The 25072-nt window shown below is 39.4% G+C and overlaps 1 protein-coding gene across 7 annotated transcripts in view; it reads right to left on the bottom strand.

Moving 5' to 3' along the window:
* The window catches only part of LOC129731152 (katanin p60 ATPase-containing subunit A-like 1), a 46017-nt gene that overhangs the window by 19714 nt on the left and 1231 nt on the right, over nucleotides 1–25072 (bottom strand). Inside the window, exons 1-2 of one of the 7 annotated variants that reach the window (XM_055690937.1) lie at nucleotides 21937–22402; nucleotides 21679–21869 (exon numbers count right to left, since the gene is read on the bottom strand). The exons of 1 other annotated variant lie outside the window; for it this stretch is intronic. In XM_055690937.1, coding sequence (XP_055546912.1) covers nucleotides 21679–21791 — 113 coding nt within the window. In that variant the 5' untranslated portion in view covers nucleotides 21792–21869; nucleotides 21937–22402. Of the gene's footprint in view, nucleotides 1–11780; nucleotides 12238–13600; nucleotides 13987–21678; nucleotides 22403–25072 lie in introns of those variants that run through there. 5 more of the 7 variants (XM_055690938.1, XM_055690936.1, XM_055690935.1 and 2 more) reach the window with 5 other exon arrangements.

The following is a 25072-nucleotide window of genomic DNA, read 5'->3' as shown; positions in this document are numbered from 1 at the left end:
AATGAAAATCTGAAACCGAAAAAAGTGAAAAATATGTCCAATTTCAAATGCTAATAAATCGGTTAGTATTCGATAGATTTCCTTCGTTCTTGCAGAAATAGATTGGAAAATCTTCTAAGATTCTTCCCAAAATAAGATAGTTGTGATTTTATTTTTCACACTATTGTACTATTGAAAATAGTCAAGCCTTGTCAAAACGAAAAATTCGACCTCTGATTGGTCGTTATATGCTTGCTTCCCAAGCACGGTCGACAGGATCATATACCTTGCAATTGAAAACATGCTATTTGGCCTATATAAGAGCCTGTTTCAGCCGAAGCCGCTCATAATAGTTCTAGACAGCGACAACAGCAGTCGTCCTTCCTTAGCAGCAGCACTAGCCCTGTGGTTGGTCACCACGTCTCAGGAGCAGCGCGGTTTTTCTCAGCGTGTGTCGCCAGACAGCCATTATTCCCCCCGTGTTGGGGCAGCATGAAGATTGCCATCAGGAAATCCAATTTTGGAAATCAAAATGCCTTTTTCAAGGCAAATAAACAAGTCATTGAAAGTTAATAATTTTTGTCAACGCAAGCAAGCAATCTGTGTTGCATCCTAGCAATTTAAATCTGTCGCACCCGTCGAATTTACTGAATGTGAAATAGCTTCCACAGTGCATGTTGTCCGTGTATCTTAATTCCCCCAATGTTATGGCAGCTCAAAAGTTGTAATCAGCAACCGATTTTGAACCGCAAAATGCTTTTTCAAGGCAAATAAACAAATAATTGAAGGTTAATAATTTTCTGGCATCAACACAAGCAGACATTCTGTGCGGGATGCAATCAAATTCTGTTGTAGTTGTCTAATTTTTACTTTTACTTTATTTAGTAAACCCCCCACTGTAGGGGCAGCGCAGAGGCTGCGATCAGCTTGACCAACTTTGAATAACAAACGGTTAACGTTTATTGAAGTAGAATACTTCTCTCAGGAAGTTCGGCTACATAGGGATGTGAAATGAAAATCTAAAACCGAAAAAAGTGAAAAATATGTCCAATTTCAAATGCTAATAAATCGGTTAGTATTCAATGGATTTCCTTCGTTCTTGCAGCAATAGATTGGAAAATCTTCTAAGATTCTTCCCAAAATAAGATAATTGTAATTTTATTATTCGAACTATTGTACTATTGAAAATCCTTAAGCCTTGTCAAAACACAAAATTCGACCTATGATTGGTGGTTATACGATTGCTTTCCCAAGCACGGTCGGCAGAGTTATGGACCTAGTAAATTGGGATTGCATCAATTGCCTATACAACAGGGGCGACTCGTGGCTGTTGAACCTACCTGTTCAACTGAAACTTTGGGAAATAACTACAATTTTATCCGCGAAAAAGAGCAAGTAATTCCCAACAAAAAAATAACAAATTCCCTTTGTTACTATTTAAGAATAAACTGAAAAATAAAAAATAATACCATGAATTTGGATTTTAGATTCATTTTTTTGCCTGACGTCCCCATGTGCATTGCACAGGTTGCGCCTATGGACGAGTCGCCCCTGCTATATAAGAACTTCATCAGATAATAAACAGACATTTCATCAGATATTAAATTGAACAACAAAAATTTGAAGAACAAAAATGAATATTTGAAGAGTTAATATTTTCTCGTTTTGCGCTATAATCCAAAGTTAATTATCTTCATCTACATGCATACTCTGATTATTATTACGTGTTACGTGCGTCGCTTAGTGTTTGGCTACGGTTATGCAGAACGCAAATAACGGCGCGATGCGATTCATCAAGACGAAATGTGTTGAAATGTATAGCTCTACTTCGCCTTAAAAGAGCTGTACATTTCACCACGGTAAGGCGAATCGCATCGCGCCATCATTCGCGTTTTGCATAACCGTAGCCTTCGTTCCGTTCCCGTTTAATGATGTCGTATTAAATGTGCATATTACAATTCGGCAGCACTTCAACTTCTCATTTGCACAAAATTTAAAAATATTCAATGAACTTCATTCAAAATATCAAACAAAAAGAAACTACAATACTGCCAATGAACGGTCAACGTTTATTTACTAGAAAAAATGACTGACACGCAAGCAGCCGAGTTATCTTTCTTGTAAAAGTATTCTACTTCAACCTTGCGGTCGTGGCTTTGCATACAACCTTCCTGTGATTTTTTCATATTATTCTACTGTAGTTCAGTTGAATCTTTGTTTGGATTCCAACTACTTCTATGACTGTGCCCGCGTGCTTCGTACGGAATACACACCATAGCATGACTAGGGCATCGACCCCAACCGGGTGGGGGGAAAACCGAGTTTTCATTATTGTCCAGTTCCGTTGATCAATTATTTAGCATAAAGGAATGTCTTTGGATTGAGGTGAATGGGGAAAACTAATAAATAAGTGATAGCCGAAAGTAGGACATAAGGCGGTCGCGTTGCGAATGTAGTTTGAGCCGGCAGGTACACCTGAGTGGAAAATTCTACAGGGAAACGGACAATAAATTGCTGTCGCGTTCCTAATTGTGATTGCATCCTTCCTGCCGATTTTGGCGCAATTGAGTTTTAGGTTTCTCGTTGATCTTGGTCGACTTTTGTAGCCACAAGCACCGCATGAGTGCGGCGTAATAGTAATTTCGAATAAAAAAGCACGTTTGGACGATGTTTTACAATAACTTTGTTACGCTTCAATTATATTCAAAACGAAAAAAACACCTAAACATATAAAGAGCACCCAAGCTAAGTCTTTTAAAGAGATTTTTTCGTGCTGAGCTCAGTTGAGTAACTATCAATCTCGGTTTGACAAACTTTGCAATACCATTTATCCACAGGATACCCAAAAACGTGCAAAAATAATTAAAAACAAAAAATACAGGTATGCAAATACTCAATCTAAAACGAAAATTGTCACAATGCGAGCATGTGAGTGATAGCTCAAACACGATTTTTTTGCATTTTTATAATAAACCTACTCTAGTTTCTGTTGAGAATCGCGCGACCATGACCATTATGTGTATTGATGTAGAAACTTTCGAGGGACATTGGGGTCAATCTGATCAGAATTGCTATTTCGAATTTTGTTATACCATACAATTTGATTGAAATTTTGAATACAAGTTCTGATCGGATTGTTTGAAAGAGAAAAGGTTTCTATACACATCCGCCGAATCTCTACATTGTTTGTGCCGAGATTCGGACTGAATCTCTTTTGCCGAGAATCTCGGGAAACCAATATTTGACAGATGTCATTTTATGCCGAGCATCGCGGTACGCATTTGACTGTGCTGTCGGCAGATCCAGCCGAGAGGCGGCAATCCAGTCTAACGACCTTTCGGTTATATAAGCTGAATGCTCGGCACAGTAAAGAGCCGTTTTTTCAGTGGAATCCAAGGGCAGAGAATAATTTCGCTTAGAATTTGGTAGTTTTCTTTCAAAAGATCAATTCTAGGCTCGATGAGTTTTGAATGTTTGTCTTTATCTTGGTCGCCTGTAGGGCATTGAGCAAAACGTTTAGTCTAATACTACGATTAACACTTATCCTTAAAACAAATATAATAATATTGCATTTACACTATTTTAAACAACTCTTTTTCAACTTCCAGCCGCTTTCCACGAATCTGTACTACATTTTTTCGGCTAACAGATTGTAAACACCTGTAGTTCGCACAAATTTCAACCATACTTTTATCTGCTCCCAGTGCTCGCCCGTAACACGCACAAATTTGAACTAAGAAAAATGGCGGCAACTCGTTCATGAGAATGACAGCTGTGTTGCCGAAATACGGCAACAATTAAAATTCGTGCCGAGATCTCAGTAATGTTTTTGCTGCCTTCGGCATCATCTGTGTTTAACGATAAAGGCAGAAAATAGAGACGAGATTCGTCAAGTTTTGTTTATTCGGTAAAGTCCCGACAAAACGATTTGACGACTTTCGGCAACCGGCGTTTTAATGCTGAAATATCGGTTGAATCCCAAGTTGCTGAGTGAACTCGGATGTTTTTTCAGCCGAGCTTGAGATCCAGTTTCAAGTGTGTACTATAGAATGTAAATGCTATAAAAAATATGTCGGACTTGACGCAATGTTACTAGTATTTAGAAAAGTTTATTTAGTTGAGAAACTCGCAATATAACACGGTCATTTTCATTATGTCACTAGAAGCAGAAGTATCCAAAGCACCACCGCATAACTGACGTAGAACTACGCACACTATTAACAAATGCATTGTTGAGAATGTTTTATGAATGAGTCAATAAGTCTACTATTGCTTGCTTAAATCAAAAAACTCTTCCCTAAATACACGCTGGAGGTCCATTGTACGAAAATAATACAACATTGTATTTCGTGCTCTAAATCAATGGCGTCCTCACATTTGATTTTATGGATATCCTTTATTTGGAAAAGTTTGCGCTTCTTTTAAAATGGACGATTAGTGTATAATCTACCTATGACAGATATGAAGAATTTACTTTTTAGGACAGTGAAGTAGACAACCAGTGTCTTCGTGAAAGTTGTAGCAGAAGCTTTTTCTAGCAACTTTTTCGAAGATATCAAACTAATATCTTTTATATTTGAAAAAATATAAACAGTTTTATATGAAAAGCTTACTCAAATAATAATTTCAACATTCAACATTTCATTTTCAACAAATTTTTTTCCAAGATTTTCTACATATTTTATATCTTTTATAAAGTTATTAGGCATACAAAAATACATATTATTGCTGAGCATTTTACCTTGCTATAGCTCAAAATAAAAAAGTTATTTAACCATTATCGGTTTTTCAACGGTTAATTTAACTTTAAGTAACTCATTCATACGCAAAAATACGCAGATAACTAATTGGGTCCCAAAGCTATACCATTTTTTATATATCATTCGAAAAAGCCGCGTTTTCTGAGCTAAACGTGATTTTTAAAATATGTTTATCGTTTTTCTTCGATTTTTAAACAAAGACTAAAAACTGCTCGAATTGTATTAAATGACAGTTCACCCATGTACGCTATATGAGAGTACTTTCATTCTGAGCTTTTCGAGCAGTTTTTTAATCATCATTTAAAAATCGAAGGACAACGATAAACGGTTTTCGAAAATCACGTTTTGCTCAGAAAGTTGCACTCTGTCAACTGATATATAAAAAGCAAAGCCTTGGTGCTACATTCTTTCAGGACCCAATTAGTTTTCTGAAGGGACATTTGTTCTACTTCCTAAGGAATATAACATCATTTGTCCAATATAAATTCCAATATAAATTCGAACTTTTTCACTTTTGAAGACTGCACTTCACAATCTCCTGCAAAAATATGGGCCCATAAAGATCGCACAATTTTGTAGAAGGATTGAAAAATGTAAAAAATCATGGGAAAAAGTTATAGTGAAAAATGTAAATTTTTGGTCAAAATTTTACACATGACGTCATCTTGGATGAGACAACAAAATAATAAAAAGTAAAAACGTTTTCTAGGGCAATTAAATCTGGATAAATAGATAGTTATTTAAATCAAGTAAACTGAAATTTGGCTTGAACCTTTGAATCCATTTAAACGATATTCATTAACAGCTGATAAATGATGTATATTGAATGAAATAAAAAAAATCCGATTCAATTCAATCAGGTGTCCCCCATGTTTATCTTCTCATTATGCTAAAGATTTTTTTCATTCTTGAATATTGCGATTATCCAAATTTCAAGTGTCTAGTGTTATTTCATGGAATCTAGGGTAACCTTATTAATCGACCATTTTTGAAAGTTTCGCACAGATGTTCATGAAAAATGTCATTTTGTGCCATTAGTATTTTTAATTACGACTAAAGGGCTTACGTAAAAAAAATATTGTTGATTACAGATATTTTTAGAACCAGAACAGTTTGGGTGATCGGTGTGACGTCTTCGGCATAGTATTAGAAACAATCTTTTGCAGGAAATAAATCAAAAAAATGAATATCTCAATACGCGCGTTTTACGCATTTTTTTTTTTAATGGAAACTATAAAATAAAGATGATTGGAAAAATAAAAAGTAAAAAAGTTAAGGTTCTAAAAAAAGTGAAAAAATGTAACCAGAACTGTTTGTTCAATTGGTATGATGCCTTTGGCAAAATTGTGAACAGTATTTTGTTAAAATTAATGAAAAAGCACAGAAATATTGTTAAAAATTATTAAAAATCTGATTTTTTTTCTACGAAAACTACACACTGTTAGTTGAACATTAACAGGGAGTAGACTACTATAATACAAAGGGAGCTTGCATAAATGACGTAGCTTTTTTGAGGTATTTAGACCCCCCTTCCTCTATCCCGTCGTAACGTTTTGTCACAAATTCAGACCCCCTCTAGACAATTACGTAACATGATAACGACCTCCTCCCCCATGTCATTTTTTTGCAATTTTTATTATCAAAAACATACATTGTATCATAAATGAACAAGAAAAGACAAGAAAGTATTAAAAATTACTCTAAACAGACCGTGACTCATTTATAACCGTGCTTGTGTGATAAAAAACAACAATTCGGGGCCGTTTCTAAACCACGTGGTCATATTTGATCACTTTTTATACCCCCCCGTACTCCCCCGTGGTCTTTCGTGGTCTTTTGGCCTTGCAACTTTAACCACGTGGTCTTTTCATTTGTCAAGTGCCAAAAATTCGCTTGAATTTTTTACATTTTTATTATTAAGCTTTCAGTAGATTCTATACCTCTAAAATGCAAATGCTTCATTCTTGACTTGGCGGCAACAATAAATTTTAGGTCAGGAAAAAAAACCACGTGGTCACTTCGTAACATTCGTAGGGATTTAAACCTAGTTGTCAGAAAAGGGGAAGTAAACTTACAACTAACCTAATTGCTAACTTATTGGCTATAAAGAGAGCTTATCGTAGCAATTGAGGATTGCAACGATTTTTGTCGAAAATTGTTAATAATTTTATTTGACATAGCTTCTAATGGTTCAACACCAGTAAGTCTATGTAATTCGAGTGTACCAAACCAAGGAGGACGCTTCAAAATCATTTTAAGAATTTTATTCTGAATCCTTTGGAGCGTTTTCTTCCTTGTTGAACAGCAACTTGACCAGATCGGTACAGCATAAAGCATTGCTGGTCTAAAAATTTGTTTGTAAATCAAAAGTTTATTCTTTAAACAAAGTTTAGAATTCCTGTTAATGAGAGGATATAAACATCTCGTATATTTGATACACTTGGCTTGTATACTCTCAATGTGCTCTTTGAAAATAAGTTTTTTATCATAAATTAGCCCCAAGTACTTAACCTTGTCGGACCAACTTAAAATAACCCCATTCATCTTGACAACGTGATTATTGTTTGGCTTGAGGAAAGAAGCCCTAGGCTTATGCGGAAAAATTATCATTTAAGTTTTAGAAGCATTGGGAGAGATTTTCCACTTTTGCAAATAGGAAGAAAAAATATCTAAACTTTGCTGCAATCGCCTGCATATGACACGAAGACTTTTTCCTTTTACGGAAATGCTTGTGTCATCGCAGAACAATGACTTTGTGCATCCTGGAGGCAAATCAGGAAGATCTGAAGTGAATATGTTGTACAGGACTGGACCCAAGACTGAACCTTGAGGTACACCTGCTCTGACAAGAAATCTATCAGATTTTGAATTCTGATAGACAACCTGCAGAGTTCGATCAGTAAGATAATTTTTTTAAAATTTTGATTAGGCAAATTGGAAAATTAAAAGTTTGCAATTTCGCAATCAAACCTTTATGCCAAACACTGTTGAATACTTTTTCTATGTCTAAAAGAGCAGCTCCAGTGGAATAACCTTCAGATTTGTTAGCTCGTATCATATTAGTAACTCTGAGCAATTGATGAGTTGTGGAATGCCCATGGCGAAATCCAAACTGTTCATTTGCAAAAATTGAATTTTCGTCGATGTGTGACATCATTCTGTTAAGAATAATTCTCTCAAACAGTTTACTTATTGAAGAAAGCAAACTGATTGGTCGATAACTTGAAACTTCAGCTGGGTTCTTATCCGGTATTAAAATGGGAGTAATTTTTGCATTTTTCCGTAATTTGGGAAAATATGCAATTTTGAAGCAGCAATTGAAAATTTTCACTAAAAATTCCATTGTGCTCTCATGGAGATGTTTGATTAGTATATTAAAGATTCCATCGTCACCAGGTGCTTTCATATTTTTGAAATTTTTAATAATTGATTTAATCTCATTCAAGTTAGTTTCAATTATTTCTGCAGGTATTTTGTTCATTGGATTGGAGTCTTTTGTTCATTGGATACAAGAAAACGTTCACCATCTTTTAAAACTGAAATAGGCTTTGAAGGTTTCTCAAGAATCTTCGACAGCTTCCAAAATGGTTTTGAATATGGTTTCAATTTTTCAACTTTAGTCTCAAAATTTTGATTTCTCAGAAGAGTAAATCTATGTTTAATCTCTTTCTGTAAATCTTTATAAATAGTTTTAAAAACAGGGTCACGAGAACGTTGATATTGACGTCTGCGGACATTTTTCAAACGAATTAGAAGTTGAAGATTTTCGTCAATTATTGATGAATCAAATTTCACTTGAGCCTTTGGAATAGAATAATTCCTGGCATCAACAATTGCACATTTTAATGCTTCCAAAGCGGAATCAATATTCACTTCGTTTTGCAAATCAAGCTCATTATTGAAATTTCTCTCAATATGAGTTATGTATCTTTCCCAATTAGCCTTCTTATAATTAAAAACAGAGCTCATAGGGTTTAAAACTGATTCATGTGATAAAGAAAAAGTTATTGGAAGATGGTCAGAATCAAAGTCAGCATGTGTGATCAAATCACTACATACATGACTTTGATCTGTTAGCACCAAATCAATTGTTGAAGGGTTTCTTACAGAAGAAAAGCATGTAGGACTATTCGGAGACAAAATAGAATAGTATCCTGAAGAACAATCATTGAATAAAATTTTGCCATTGGAATTACTTTGAGAATTATTCCATGAACGATGTTTAGCGTTAAAATCGCCGATAATGAAAAATTTCGAACGATTTCTGGTGAGTTTTTGTAAATCACCTTTAAAATAATTTTTGAGCTCGCGTGTGCATTGAAATGGTAAATATGCTGTGGCAATAAATAAAATCCCAAGTTCAGTTTGAACTTCAATTCCCAAAGTTTCAAAAACTTTCGTCTCAAGATGGGGAAGAGCACGATGTTTGATTCGGCGATGAATAACAATTGCAACTCCACCGCCGGAACCCTGAATCCTATCATATCTATGAACCACGTAATTGGGATCATATTTTAATTTTATGTTAGGTTTCAAAAATGTTTCAGTAATAATTGCAATATGCACATTATTTACTGTTAAAAAATTAAAAAGCTCATTCTCATTGGCCTTCACTGAGCGAGCATTCCAATTTAATATTTTAATTGTTTTATTTAAAATCATTGCTAAATTTTAAATTAGAAACAATTTTAATAGTAAAATTTGTGCCTATTTGAATGGCTTCAAACATTGATTTTGCCTGCAACATGGTGTTCATAAGATCGAACATTGCCTGTTGCAAAAAAGAAAGTTTACCTGTAGTAATAGGCCCCAGGCAGTTGACATTAGAAAAAATATTTTCGGTAGTAATATTAGCTGGGGTAATAGGTGTACAATTATTATTTTCTAGCGTGTTTTGCTTACCCATATTAACGGTCATTTTCGAACTACCAACATTAGGCGGTATAATATTCGAACTACCTGTAACCTGTGCATAAGTTAAATGGGTATGCAAAGGAGTAGGTAAACTATGCGTCTCTGGTACGCTTGGAGAATTTTGTTTTGAAGTTGGTTTTAATTGAGAAATTGAATTTTGTTTACCTTGCCTTGCCTTAACAATTGTTAAACGGACTGGGCATTGATAAAAATTTGACATATGGTTGCCGTTACAATTCGCACAGCGAAAATTTTTACTCTCTTTCACAGGACATGTGTCCTTTTTGTGAGAAGAGTCTCCACAATTAAGACATTTTTGGTCCATGTTACAGAATTTGGAACCATGGCCATAACGTTGGCAAGTACGGCATTGGGTGATATGCTTTTCACCTCCGCCATACTTCCTATAAATTTCCCACTTTACACGCACATTATACAAAGCATGTGCTTTTTCAAAAAATTTTAAGTTGTTAACCTCATTGCGGTTAAAATGAATTAAATAATTAACAAGGGAAATTCCAGTTCTCTGACTGTTTTCGCCTCATGATTTTTGTTTCATTAGAATTACTTGGGTAGGGGCTATGCCAAGTAATTCTGTTAAAGTAAGTTTGATCTCATCAACGGTTTGATCGTTGGTGAGACCTTTCAAGACAACCTTGAACGGCTTGGCGTTCTTGGTGTCATATGTAAAAATTTGTACATCTTGTCAGTTAAATACTGAACAAGACGATCACGACCCTTTACTAAGTCGGCTAATAAGCGGCATTCACCTCTACGGCCAATTTGATAGGTAACTTTAACGTCAGAAACAAACGTTGAAAGTTCCTTTTTGAATATATTAAATTCAGAAGAAATAGTTACCACAATAGGTGGAACTTTCTCCTTTTTTAAAGATTTTATATTTTGTATAGTTTCATTATTGGTAACTTCCATTTCACCAGCTTCTTGCTCAGGCAAAATATCAAATGGATTGTCACTACAGACACTCGAAGTGTCAGAAAGAGATGCCTCTCTTTTCCTCCCCGCAGCGATGCGAGGTTTCTTTTTCCGTCCAGCCATTTCAGGTGATACGAAAAAAGTTAAAACAAATGTTAAATTCAAAAGTAGGTAGTCTTGAGAAATACTGATGGGAAATAACTTTCAGGTAGTCTTTAAAAGACACACTGACAAAACACAAACTTTGAAGCTATAGGCAGTCAAAGACCAGTCCACAAGCAACCGAAAAAACGTCTGATCTGTAGGACAGTTCAAGACGCACTCTGATTCGAAGATTCCAACCCACTACAACCTCCCTAATTCAAAAAGAGGAAAAAACACAAACGTCTAATTTCAGTTAGACCTATTGAGTGTTTAACGTTTACAACTAGAAACCAATTTTAATCTAATACTTCGAGAACTACGATTTTTTGTCACGGTTACCCGATTATTCAAACAAAAGAACATGTATTAGATTCAGAAATCATTTCATTTTTTTCCTAATTGCGTGTCCTAAAACCTTTTATCCACATCCGTAAAAAGTATCGACCTTTATTCCAAAATACCACACAAATCTAACCAATTATGTAGCGTCATACAGCGGCGAAGCACACGTGCAGTAGAGCTGTGGCCCTATGTCGAGGCATACAAAAAAGCACCATCGTCCGGCAAATCGAAGGGGTCATCAAACTCGGTCCTCCGTCCAAGTCGCCCACTCTAGCCAACCAAGCATACAGGCCGTACACCTTCGACGCTCATTCCATTCCCGGTCTCAAATCGGAACTTGGAAGCAATCTAAATGAAATAGCGTGCCACCAGAGTTCACTACGTTAGCGTACTTGGTTCATCATCAAACGAATCGTCCAACCGTAGGGAAGTATGTTGGACTTTTTTTCGATGTCATGAAATAGTTTTCAACTCGTCCCTGCTTGGTATAAAATGTTTGCACTTCGTTGTCGTTTTTTGTTCTTTGACAGAGTGAAATTGCAAAACTGCTACCTCTCTGAAATAGCGCATTCAAGCTCCCTGATAGGTGAATACTGAGCGTTTAATTAGGTTTAGGTTCTGAGATGACGCCAGCACTGCTAGTGTATAATTACGATATCGATTTGAATTTGAACGAGTTGTGAGAAGCTAAAATATTTGCCTTACCATTCATGCAAATTCCACAGTGAATGGTACGGAGTATGCCGTATAGACTCAATGCTGTGGATTGGAACGGCCACTTCGTATTCCACATGGACATCGGATCGTTCCAGTGCCGGATGTGAGTTTGATACATTTCGGGACATTTTATACGAACTGTTGGAACTATTATTGAAATGCTCGACAAGATTACTACTGCCGGTAGTTCCACCAACACTTTCGTACTGTTGATTGTAACAGCCGTAACTGTTCATCGCACTGTTTCGAGAGCTGCAATGTAACATTTACAACAAACGAACTTTTGATTCTTCTATTTTAGGACACTTTTTTGCTTCACCTTAACACCATCACGTTTAACTCGACTCACAAAAAATCACCAAAAAAGAACACTATGAGAGGTCAGCGTTCTACTAGCGAGAAAAGGCACAACATTCAACGACCGCGGACAAACTTTAACTGACCGATGGAAAGGACGTTCACCAACCGTAGTATACCGCACTCGACACGAATAAAGCCCAGCGCATGCCACCCTCTGCCAACAAGCCATACAATAAATCCTCATCCCTACGGGGTGAACACCTCACTTCCACATATTAGGTCTGTTTGACCATAGTGTTTAGAGTGGTCGCGACACGCAAACAGAGACGGTGGCGCTCGCTCGTGCTCTATTATTACTATTACTATTATTTTTATTATAAAGGATCTCCGCTCAGCGGAGTTCGAACGAGGGTATTCTTCTATTTACCACCCCACAGTCACACACTCACCTTTCGCTAAGAAACATACCAACCAGTATCAGGCACTGCTAGCCAAAATTGTATATAAAATAATACCCCCTGCTTACACGCACCACCTCCGAAGCTAGTGCGGCTCCAAATCAGATCAAAGCAAAACTGGGAATATGCAAAAGAATCTGAGGTTTGCACCGCCAGCAGAAACCGAAAGTAAGTCAAGACTTTCCCCCACTTCTCGGTGGCGGGCGCCAGCAGTTGAGCTGCGGTCTGCTGAAGTGTCTAGTGAGTGCCACTTTTCCACTAGGTACGCGAACACGTTGGAGGATTCGATTGAGCCGCAAGTAAATCTGTACGCTAAATGCCGATCTGTTCTACTTATTTGCGAATGATTTCATGCGAAATGGGTGAACGGCCCCAGCAGATAACCTTCGATTAAATGGCAATAGTGCGTAAATATTTGTGAGGAAAACCAACAATTAGTGACATTATTTTGAACATTGTTAGTAATGCTGAGAAAAGCTGTTCATTACCGCTCGATGGGGATAACTTGCAGATAAAACATGCTATTTTTGTTCCAAACAGGCTTGATCCTAGATTCAGTTTCATCACGAAATAAACATTATACAACTGAACTACTGTGCATGACGTCTCCATTAAATGTCAGTTGATGGAGCCCCATGATAGATCGAAAGTGAATTCGGTGCGACAAACCATATTGTTAATGTTCGAAATGGATCTACAATGTGAAGGTTCATCAGTGATGAGCAGTTATGCGTTTAAACAGTGATTTGACACTATAGTAAAACATCTGAAATAAAGTATAACTTTTACTAAATTTTCACCAGAAACAAGCTTTTATATGAGTGCTAACAAAACGTTAAATGAAAAAAAATAAAAATACTTTATTAGAAGAACATAGGAGGTCACTGATTCAAATCTTATAAATGAAACACAGTTTAAAGTTATATGTGAAGCAATTTAATGTGTCATATGAAGTTATGTTAAGTCGCTAATACAGCATTCCTCCAAATCATATAAAATGCAATATGAAATTTCAATTAAAACCATGCAAGTTGGCCTACCTTTACTTACCTTACCAATTAGACGAGAGCCGTGGTGGCTCGTGCTGTATCAAGAAGCTGTCGCATTTTGCTCGGTTTTGGGCTCCTTCGATTTGGTCGAGCCAGCGTGTACTCCGCGCCCCTCTATTTCTGGTGCCGGCCGGATTGCTACTGTACTCCACCGTAGATAGTCCGCAGAACCTTCCGTTCGAAAACTCCAAGGGCGCAAAGGTCCTTCGCGAGAAGCGTTGTTGTCTCGATTCCATAGAGGACTACCGGTCTTATCAGGGTCTTGTACAGCGTCAACTTCGTGCGTCGTCGCACTCGACTCGATCAAAGTGTCTTCCGAAGTGAAATGTAGGCACGATTTACAGTCTGGATGCGTCTCTGGAACGGTCACCAGTGACCCTAAATACACAAACTCGTCGACCACCTCAACGTCGCAAAGTTACGTGTTATGATGTCAAAGTCATCCGCGAAACCCAGAAGCTGAACAGACCTTTTGGAAATCGTGCCCCCCGCCTTTCGGATCACACCCTCAAAGACGATGTTAAACAGCAAAGTCCATCACCTTGTCTTAACCCTCTGCGCGATTCAAAGGGGCTCGAGAGTATCCCCGAACCACGCACACAGCACATCACTTGCGCCATGGTGACCTTGACCAGTCGAGTCAGTTTATCAAGAAATCCTTTGTCGTGCATGATCTGTCATAGCTGTTCTCGATCGACTGTATCAAAGGCCGCCGCGAAATCGATGAAAATGTGATGTGTGAGCACGTTGTACTTGTGACATTTCTTTAAGGTCTGTCGGATAGAGAAGATCTGGTCCGTGGGGGCACGGGCTCCCATGAAGCCCGCTTGGAACTAGCCCACGAACCTCCTGGTTAAAGGTGATAGACAACGGAACAGGATCCATGAGAGTATTTTGTAGACGGAATTGAATAGCGGATACCGCGGTAGTTGTCAGCTTGCGGCACATAGCGTCTGCAAGACTGGGTTACCTTCTCATAGAATTTCTGCGTATCACTCCAGCTCCCATGTTCACGATCCTCTTGCTGGCGCTTTTTTCATCTGAGAATCGTGTTCATGTCGTTCCGTGCCCGTTTATAATTACCCTCCTTCGCTCTCGTTGACCTGCCAAGGTTCGGTCCTTTTCGTTCACCGCTGCCTTGCACTCCCCGTCATACCAGTCGTTTCTGCCACTCGGTGCTTCCACTACTAGTGTCGCCATTGCGGTCTCCCCGATAGCTGTGCGAATGCCGCACCAGCCGTCTTCAAGTACCGCTTCGAGCTGTTGCGCGTATTCCTCCGCAGTCTGGGGGTCCCGGAGCTGCTTGAAGTTAAGCCGCGGGGTTCGGCGATGTCGTGCGTGAAAGTTGGCCTATGGAGTCGTAAAAACTGTAAAAAATGGTTTTCCCGATGTACACATAAGGTCTTCAGCTTTGTACACATAGTCCATCTCATGCATCTTTTATGGTCATTTTTTACCAAACAAAGATTCACTTAATAGAGTGGCATACAAAAATTTGAACCAAATTGTGTGCTGGTTAGTCGGAAATTAGGAAATAGAGAATATTTATGAAGATTTTACCGAGAAAAAATCTACGCAAAAGATGACAAGAATACTTTGCAAAATTACGCGTATTTCATCTCATTTCATTTCAATACATTGAGACGTAATTCGTAATACAGGCCATGTTCGATTTTGGCAACACGTCCAAATTTAAATTTTTTATGATGCCTAGTTACAGTGCCGCTCATAGCAAGTCCGTCTCATTTGCGTTTTGGTGCTGACGAGAAAACATCAATTGAAAATCGTCACGCTTTAGGTGAAATTTTGCACTCAAATGCTTTTTCAATCAAGACCATCAACAGAATTTAGTACTGCAATGACAATCTAACACTTTTACATCATAAAACTTGCATAAACACCGAAATTTGATTAAAATTTGTTGAAAATCATAAGTTGGGACTCACATGCGATTACTTTCACGGTACGTAGCCAGAATGATGGCAAGTCAGTCCCATAGCCAGCTACGACCGGTGATGAAAAACAAACTACTGCAAATCGATGGCGGTGCTATAGCTTGCGTTGGGAAAATGTTAGCTCCGTTAAAAAACAGCTAAGTAGCGTACCGAAGGATTTGATATGACTGAAAAATTCTTCAAAACGAAATTCACGATAATCATTGAACAATTTTTAACCACATCTTTACATGAAATACGAAAAGTAGTATTTACTAAGAATGCTTTAACTAACAATACAGTGACACACCTAAAGCGTTCACTGTCAACAAACATCAGCTGAAGCGAGCTTCGTAGCCGCAAGGTTACAGAGTCCGCTTTGATAAGCGAGTAGTCGTGGGTTCGAATCTTAGTAGAATCAGGCCATTTGGTTGTCAAAGGACTTTAACATGGGTTCATTCTCAGGCTCTCTACTACATACCCTTCCTTCAAGCTGAATTCTATAGTACCCTTGCTGACTTTCATCCTAACAAAAAAGTCCCTCTTATAATAAAACTGTTCTGAGTAACGTATAATAGTTCTCTTCAGGGAATTGTAATTATGACGCGGTCTTGGCTGGAGGAACGAGGTTTCGATACGACTCCTTCCTCTTGACAAAAATATAAGTCCTACTTATAATAAACCTGACCAGAGGTGAAGCATGAGTACCTCTTCAGGGAATTGTGATTATGACGCGGTGTTGGTAGGAGGAACGAGGCTCGATAAAACTCCTTCCTCTTGACAAAATAAGTCCTTCTTATAATAAAACTAATTTCAGAAATATTTACTCTCTACAGGGAATTGTAATTGGAGATATTGGCACGAGGAACGAGGTTTCGATAAGACTCCTTCCTCTTGACATAATAAATCCCTCTTAGAATAAATCTGGTCAGAGAGGAACGTTAGGTGTAGCCTCAGTTCAGGGAATTGTAATTTGTCGATATTGGTAGGATAGAAAAGAGGCTCGGTATAGTAGAGCAGTAAGCTTGAAATGAAAGGGTAAACTCTCACACACAAGCACGGATATAAATAATAAAAAAGCGTATCATTCACTTCAATAGTGATACTGCCAATAATATGAAGTGCGAAATACAGAAAACACCTGGGCAACATCACAATAGATCAAAATGTCTCTGGTCGCAGTGATGAGTCCACACAGAGAAAAAAAACATCAGCTGAAAGAAGCTACTGGTGAAAACTTTGTCTTGAAGAAAACATTGTACTATCAGCCCCACGATGTAGAACGCATAAAATTCAATCAAACCTCTTATCGAATATCACTTGGTACATTCAGTTCTAAACCTGAAGACCATGAGTTGTGGTAAATATCACATTTTTTATAATCATTATTGGCTGTAGGGTTAAATTGTGAAGATTTTTTCAATGGGACCGACTTGCGACCACTTTTGCTATGGGACAAACCGACTTGCTATTTTTTCATAGTTCCTCAGAACGAAGTATTCAAAAATATTTGTTTTATAGAAAGTAGATATAAAAAGGAATTGATTCCATAAATAAAGTCAAAATTGATAAAAATGCAATTGGGACGGACTTGCCATGAGCGGCAGTACAGGACTAAAGAGAAAATTCAATAGCCTATTATATAACCAATCCGAACAGTGTTGTCCGATGCCTAACGGACTGAAGCGAAAATTCGATTCAACGCTTGGATGGTTCCTGTTGGCAACACGTCCAAAGTTTTTATGTTGCCAAAACTGAACCGTGCCAAAATCGAACGAGGTCTGTACTCTTATGGAATCGACCAGCAAATAAAAAGTGAATGTAGTAAATCCGACGAAATTTGTTTTGTAAAGAGTTGGACAGGTTGTTTATAAGACACGACCACAAGGTTAACGTAGAATAAAGAAAGCCTGTCTTATATCAATGTATTTGTTGCGATAGGTTTGGGAATACGATCGATATGTTTTTAAAATCATGTTAAACATTTCATAAATGTTTGAATTTAGTTATATTTACCAGGCAATTGAGCTGTGTAGAAACGGTTAACGGTTTCAGTATTGTTGATTGTTGAAATAAAACCAAAACGCAAAGGTATGGTCGAAATCCCTGATCAGGTGAATTAGTACGGAGACTATTCGTAATTTATGATACTGCGAGAAGGCAGAATTACACCAGAAGAAGGTTAGAACCTTTAACTGGCGAAGATACATTATATACAGTTTTCTATAGTTTCGTTTTATCTTTCTCATTCTGTCGTCTAAGTAACTCCTCTTTCGTTAAATGTTTCTCTCCAAAGCCTGGTACAAAAGGTAGCAAACAGTAATTTCAACTCAATTTCTATTTCTAAGAAAGTACCATACGAACGTTAAGGTCTGGTCGGGGTAAAGGAGGGAAAGGCAAAATCACATCCATCACGTTCTTGCCGGGCTCCAATTCCCGGTAGGCTGAATTAATCATTTGTAGTGCGAATAATATTGCTCTGAAGCTGGAGTGCTGGTCTATCTGCTGGCTGTTATGGAGTACTTAGGAAACATTCGTCAGATTTTGGCCTCGCTACATGAACCCCCCTTCCTTCCTCCCCTAAGCGCGTGATGTAGCATACAAATGTTCCCTTAGTAACTGATGAAGTTCTGAAAATGACAGAAAATGCTGTAGAGATAACGATAGAACACCCATCATCTTACACGTCACGCAAATAACAAACTGAGATGAATGGCGAAAAATCGAACAAAATTGCCGGCTGTCACTATTGCGATCACTAATAACACCTTTAACTCTCTAGTGCCCAGTGCCGCCTTTAGACGGTCTTCAGCTAAACCTCTAAAAAGAAGATTCACCGCTTAATTTTTACCCAGTATGAGCGCTGCGTGTTTTTGCACCACACTTTTTGCTTTTTTTGTAAGATTTGGACCACTGCGACCATCATTTTGATCTTTACCATCCTCGTGCCAACTTGAGACTCTAAACAGTGTTGTGCACGATGGCTCTCCGGCGAAACAATGGTTGATGCGCATGCCTCACAAACCGTCATCGTAAAACACTCTCAAGAAGTGAACGAGGAACAAAAAAAATTTGGATTTGGAAAATAGGCACAGACACACGCGTCAAAAAACGGATTATGATTGGAAAATCGGGACGTGGAACTGTCGATCTATCAAATTCGAAGGGTGCACACGAAAACTCTCCAAAGTATAAAAAATCCCGCTGGTTCGACATCGTAGCACTCCAGAGGTGTGCTGAAAGGGGTCAAGGATACGTTCGTTCTGGGATGCTCATGCCATCTACCAGAGCTGCGGCAATACACATGAGTTGGGGACAGTGGTGAGCAAGACGCGGAAATGGGTGATTGAGTGGTGACCAATCAAACCTCGAACGTGCAGGTTGAGAATCAAGGGCAGGTTCTTCAACATCAGCATCATTAACGTGCACAACCCTCACTTCGGAAGTACCGAAGACGACAACGATGAATTCTACGCGCAGCTTAAGCGTGAGTAAGACCACTACCCAAAACTTGATATCACGACAGTTATCGGGGATTTCAAGGCTCAGGTCGGCCAGGAGGTGGAATACAAACCGATGATTGGAAGGTTCCACGCACACTAGCTGACCAACGAAATGGGCCTAAGACTTATCGACATTGACGCCTACAAAAACCAGCTGGAGAACGCGCCTCTCAAGGACTGTTGGAACACCATCAAAACAGCCATCAACTTCATCGGGCATGTGGCACGAACCCAACAAAACGAGTGGTTCGATGACGAATGTAGTAGAGTGATGGATGAGCAAAACGCTGCGCGGGCCACTGAGATGCGCAGTGCCACTCGTCAGAACGTAGAAAGACACAGACGGAAGAATATGTAGTGAATCCAAATCTTCCGGGATAAAAAGTGCCACCTGGAGGAGGAAACGCGAAAGTTTTACCAGAAACTCAACGCATCCCGCAGAGACTTTTGCTGCGAGCCGAAATGTACCGGGATAAGGATGGAAGTATTCTGATAGACGATCGAAAGATTGAGGCAGCACTTCGACGAACACCTGAATGGCGCCCAGGCAGAGGACCATGGTGACAGAGAAAGCGATTCCGTCGCTGCGACAAACGATTCTCCAGAAATGCCGTGAATACAGAACCCCTACGCACCACCTGTTCATCAACTTCAAAGCCGCGTATGACACTATCGACCGAAAAGACCTCATGAACGAAAACGGCTCTCCGGAGAAGCTGATTAGACTTATGAGGAGGGCTTCGACGGGGTATGGTTTCTTCTGCCTGCTATTCAACATTACACCCTGAATGAATCGAGCGGACATCAACACGCAGGGTACGATATTCCAGGGTACGATAAATCCACTCAATTCGTTTGCTTTGCTGATGACATGGACATTGTCGGCAAAACAACTGCGGCGGTGGCAGAACACTACACCAGACTTAAACAAGAAGCAGCAAGGATTGGGTTGCATATAACTACGTCTAAAGCTAAGTTTATGCTAGCGCGCGGAACCGAAGCTAACTGGCAATGCCTAGGCAGTACCATTACGATCGACGGCGATGAGTTCGAGGTACTCGACGAGTTTGTCTAACTTGGTTCGCTGGTAACTGAGGACAATGATACCAGCCGTGAAATCCGGAGGCGTATTATCAGCGGGAGTCGTGCCTACTATGGACCTTAGCAATTGCGGTCGAACATACTATGCCCCCGTACGAAGTGTAACCTATACCTAACGCTCATAAGACCGGTTGTTCTCTATGGTCATGAAACGTGGACAATGCTCGAGGAGGACCTGCGAGAGCTCGGAGTTTTCAAACGACGAGTACTAAAAACGATCTTTGGCGGCATGCAGGAGAACTGAATATAGAGGCGAAGGATGAACCATGAGCTCGCGCAACTCTACGGCGAACCCAATATTCAAAAGGTGGCTAAAGCTAGACGGATACGCTGGGCTACCTGGATGCTCCCCTTATTTGATGTATGCGTAGGGACACACAGTTTATTCGTTATTGGTTCTGTTAAGTTACTGCGAACCATTTACGGATACTGTATTCTCTAACTATGACGCTAACATAAATAGCACTCCGTTTTTTTACAATAACCTCACAATTACTTTTTTTTTATTCTCGCTTATTTTCCGTCGGTCTATTTCCGCCACTATTGTGGCCAATTACCGACGCCCAGGGAGGCGACTCCACACCCAGGTCCCTAACTCACGACCCGTTTATTAACGGACCGGCGCCAACGGCTTTACTTCCTCATGCGATGGAAGGCGTGATCCCAGAGATTTTTCGCCTCAGAAAATCTCTCGGTGTCGGCTAGGTTTGAATCTAGACCAGTAGGGTTGGTTGTGAGTGGATCACGCCACCTCACAACCATCGACACCTATGTCGGCGGTGGGATTCGAACCCAGGCGTCGAGCGTGGTTGGCGGAGACGTTACCAACCACACTAGGCCCCCGCTTCCCTCACAATTACTATACTGCTCAGATGCGGGAAACTCATTCGTGTGCTACGAGTTCAGCAAATACTACTCAGTGCTACGAGTTCGGCAAAAAAATACAAGCATACATAACTGTCAAGTAACAGTTCAGAACCAGCTGCGTATTATAGTTAACTAGCTTATATCCTGAATGATATACATATTTATTCCAAAAGATTGAAATCTCATGATTACATATGAGAATAGATCGAATGAAGAATAAGTTCAACACACAGACGCAGAAAGGGAGACAAAGAAATAAAACAGACAACATCATGATTTTGGAAGCTCGTTTCCAATATCACCGGTATTCCGCGAAAAAAAAATCCGCCGGAACAAAAACTCTACTGAAGTGATAAAATTTTGTCCAAAACTAACTAACTAAACTGTACTAATCTCTCTGTCATGCGACGAGCATTTTCAATTATCTAAGTTTCCCTTTGAAGCATAAATTTTGCGGCAATATTTTTGTCCTCCGGTGACAAATCTATATATAGAGTACATCATATGATTTCGTAATTTGTCATAAAGCTCGGCTTTACGTTGTTGGAGATGCAATGCAATAAATGTAACTTGAAACCGGCACTAATCAATACATGTGGAGCCACCACAAAAACAAACACGAAAAAGGCCGGTGAAATGGATACACAACTTGCCTAATTTAACGCATTACTTACGATTCAACTATGGGCAAAAACGACACGGTAGAATCCAGCGTCCGAATGGTGGTATTTCCCCTTACAACCACCTTTTCGCGTGTTATCCGTCTGTAACTTTCGTCTCGCCGCATATTAAATTATGTGTAGGCACGTTTGCGTTTGAATTATGTTTTCTGCAATTCCCTGGAATTTACTATTCCTTTAACAATCTGTAAATAAATTTTACTATTTGACGAAGTGACACTGATGATTAAACTCCAAAAATTTGACACTGACAAGCACTAGACTTCACACATTTTATCCAGTAGAGTAGAGTTATCAATGCACTAATTTTAGCACTTTCTCTCCGGTGCTTGCATCCTGTGCAGCTTCCGTTTCACTTCATACGCCCACAATGTCGCAAACAACTAACACACACAAACACACCCACTAAACTAGCAGACATCAGCTCTATAAGCTAAAAACGATATAAATTAACTGTGCCCACTTTCAAATTGGCACCACGAATTGAATGGCACAACCGTCCTACCCGACAGGCGTCTGAGATCGGGGTCGTCCGTCCGGAAGATGTCATCAGATGTTATTCCTCACAAGTTTGAGTCTGAGATCGAAATTTCATCCCCACGGAGACGTGTTGAGAATAATAGCACTATCCAATCTGCGAAGATAAAAAACGAAAAATAGGACATGCGCAGGAATTCCCTTTTTCTAGCGAGATGAAACGAACCGTCCGCTAACTGTTGGCCATTTCACTAAACTGAATGTCGTTCTGTGCTGCTAAAGATATCTACGTGCATGTAACAACCTCCATGGGCACCGTACCATATTTGTTTTATTTGCTTGTTGCGAATATGAATGAATGAAATTGTGGCAGTTGCCCTATAGCGGAATATCCGCAAGTGTAACAATTGAAACATATACTTTTCAGCCAACAGTAAACTTTCAAAGTTGTGTTGTTTTAATGGAACTTTAAATACAGGCTCAACTACGATAAAGAAAAACCGTCGCACCCAAGCTAACTAACAAAAACTTAGATACTATTCTTTTTCTACTTTTCCTCGAAAGTACTTTGAGTAATCAGGGAGCGAAAAAAAGATTCTCGAATTTACTATTTTTTTAAATACCGAAACATGCACGAGGTTAAATGGGAACCAGCTTTTAAAATTAAAAAATATTGGGGAAAATAGAAAATTTCAATACCAATACCACACGAATAATATATTTCCCATATTATTTCATGCGTTTTTTTTCCTTTATTATTATAGACTCTTCAACAATTGTCTTACTTATTTTTATGGCGACCTATCATAAATATCTTCTGCCAAATCTAGAATGCACCTTTATAAAACTCGGTTTCGGGCTGCCCCGTCTTCAGTCGCCCCTTACATCCGCTACTCGAGTATTCTCAGCACAGTCGTCGACAGAGTCGACAGCACATATCCAACGCATGTTGTCTTGAAGCCGTTGGTCTCTATCTATCTATTAATGAATATTGCCTGACTGCCAGTTTATAAGCGACGTTTTGATAATTTTTATTTAAATAATAAAAATTTTCAAAACGTCGCTTATAAACTGGCAGTCAGGCTCACTTCCGATGTTTATATTTGTTGTTCTCGCAACACTGCAACTATGTCAGCCGCCACAGCGCTGTCAGTCGTGTTTACAAAAACAAATACATAAAAAACATTCACGCAATTGCTCCATGTGTTTGTAAAGTCGGAAAAAAGTTCGGAAGTCGGAAGTCTGGCAAATGTCCACGGTCCATACAATTTTTTTAGAATTTATATGGGCTGTTGTCCACGAAGGGGGAGGAGGGGTCAAAATCGTTAAAAATCTGTCCACGTGGTATGTGGATGGCCCCTTAGCTCGTGATTCACGCGCCTAAGTCACACCCCATTTTCTTGTTTGCCACTGAGTATTGATCGCAGGATTCCACGTCCACGATTCATGTCTGTCGAGCGCCACTGGCAGGATCAGCGTCCTGTAAGCGCAAATTTCGTTCGAATCTGTGGACTGCAGAACCTAAGCTAGCTTCGCAATCCGTAATAGGCCCTGTTCGCTGCTTGCGATCCATCTCTTCACGTTATCACACGTTACGAGTATACCAAGATAAACATATAATGGATGGAGTTTGGTAAGTATCTCCATCCACCACCACCGCACCAACACCCATAGGACTACCACGCACTCTGCCAGCCACAATATACTTCGTTTCAGTAATCTTTATGGTGAGTCTAACTCTCGCAACTCCCCTTCTGAGAGCCGTAATGGCTTCCTCCACAGCTCTACAATTAACACCGATGCTATCGATGTCGTCCGTATAGCCTAGAAGCATGTGAAACTTCGTGGTGATGGTGCCCTTCGCATAGCACCTCTCAAGACTATGTTGAACAGAAAGTACGAGAGCACCTCCCCAGCCATGTGTACAACACGCTCTGCACTGAGGGATATATTTGAAACACGAAACGGCGTGTTTTACAATTGCCACTCAGTGTTGGTGTTAGACAGACGGCACGAAGAGCGAAACTCCTCGGCTCCGGTGTTTGCCTAAGCTTGAGGCACCGGTGCCGATCATAAAACATTGACACTGACTCCGGTGTTTCGAGTTTCGCCCTTCGTGCCATCTGTTTAACAGTTACACGGAGTGGTGGTCGCAAGACACGTCGTATAGTGTTTACACCATAGCTGCCAATCCTCATGTCTCGGACCATCCAACGTCACGAGAGTGTCCAAAATCTCGCCCGTTGGCCTAATACATGATGTGAAACCGTCAAGAGTCGCACGTATAAGCTTATATCTGCCACAAGTCATTGCGTTTCACTGAATCGTACGCCGCGTGAAGTCTATAAACAGATGATGTCTTCTTGGAATTTGTCGAGGATCTGTTTCAAGGTGAATATAATTGCTTGTTGTAGATCATCCCGCTCGAAAACCGCGCTGGTTTTCACCAATAAAGACTTCCTGCAACAGCCTCAGTCTAAGGACCAGAATGCGTAAGAGAATTTTATACGCGGAATTGCGAAGGATTATGCCTCGATAGTTGCTCTGGTTAATTGCACTATACGACGACTCGCTCCCAATTTTGAAAAGTTGGGCCGGTAAGCTTTTCTTCACAATGCCTCTGTGGTTCTTCAGCTCTCTGCAAGCTTTTCACCTCGTCCAACGTTGGTGAATCCAGTTATCATTCGGACCTCTTCATGTGAATTGCTGAGAGTATTTCACAGTACATAAATTCATACAAAAAATTTAACACTACTATGCACGATCGGATAATGCCACAACAGATCAAAGTTCTGGTTCATACAGTCCCTCTACAATTATGGGTCAGTCAACGTGTTGCCTGAATGTTCCAAAATCAATATAAAATCGAAGAAGTTATCAACTACCAACGTTTTACTATCTATCTCTGTGT

The sequence above is a fragment of the Wyeomyia smithii genome, chromosome 3, assembly GCF_029784165.1.
Source record: "Wyeomyia smithii strain HCP4-BCI-WySm-NY-G18 chromosome 3, ASM2978416v1, whole genome shotgun sequence".
Lineage (NCBI taxonomy): Eukaryota > Metazoa > Arthropoda > Insecta > Diptera > Culicidae > Wyeomyia > Wyeomyia smithii.
Note: the sequence above shows the minus strand (reverse complement) of the source record. Positions and strands in the feature narration are given on the sequence as shown.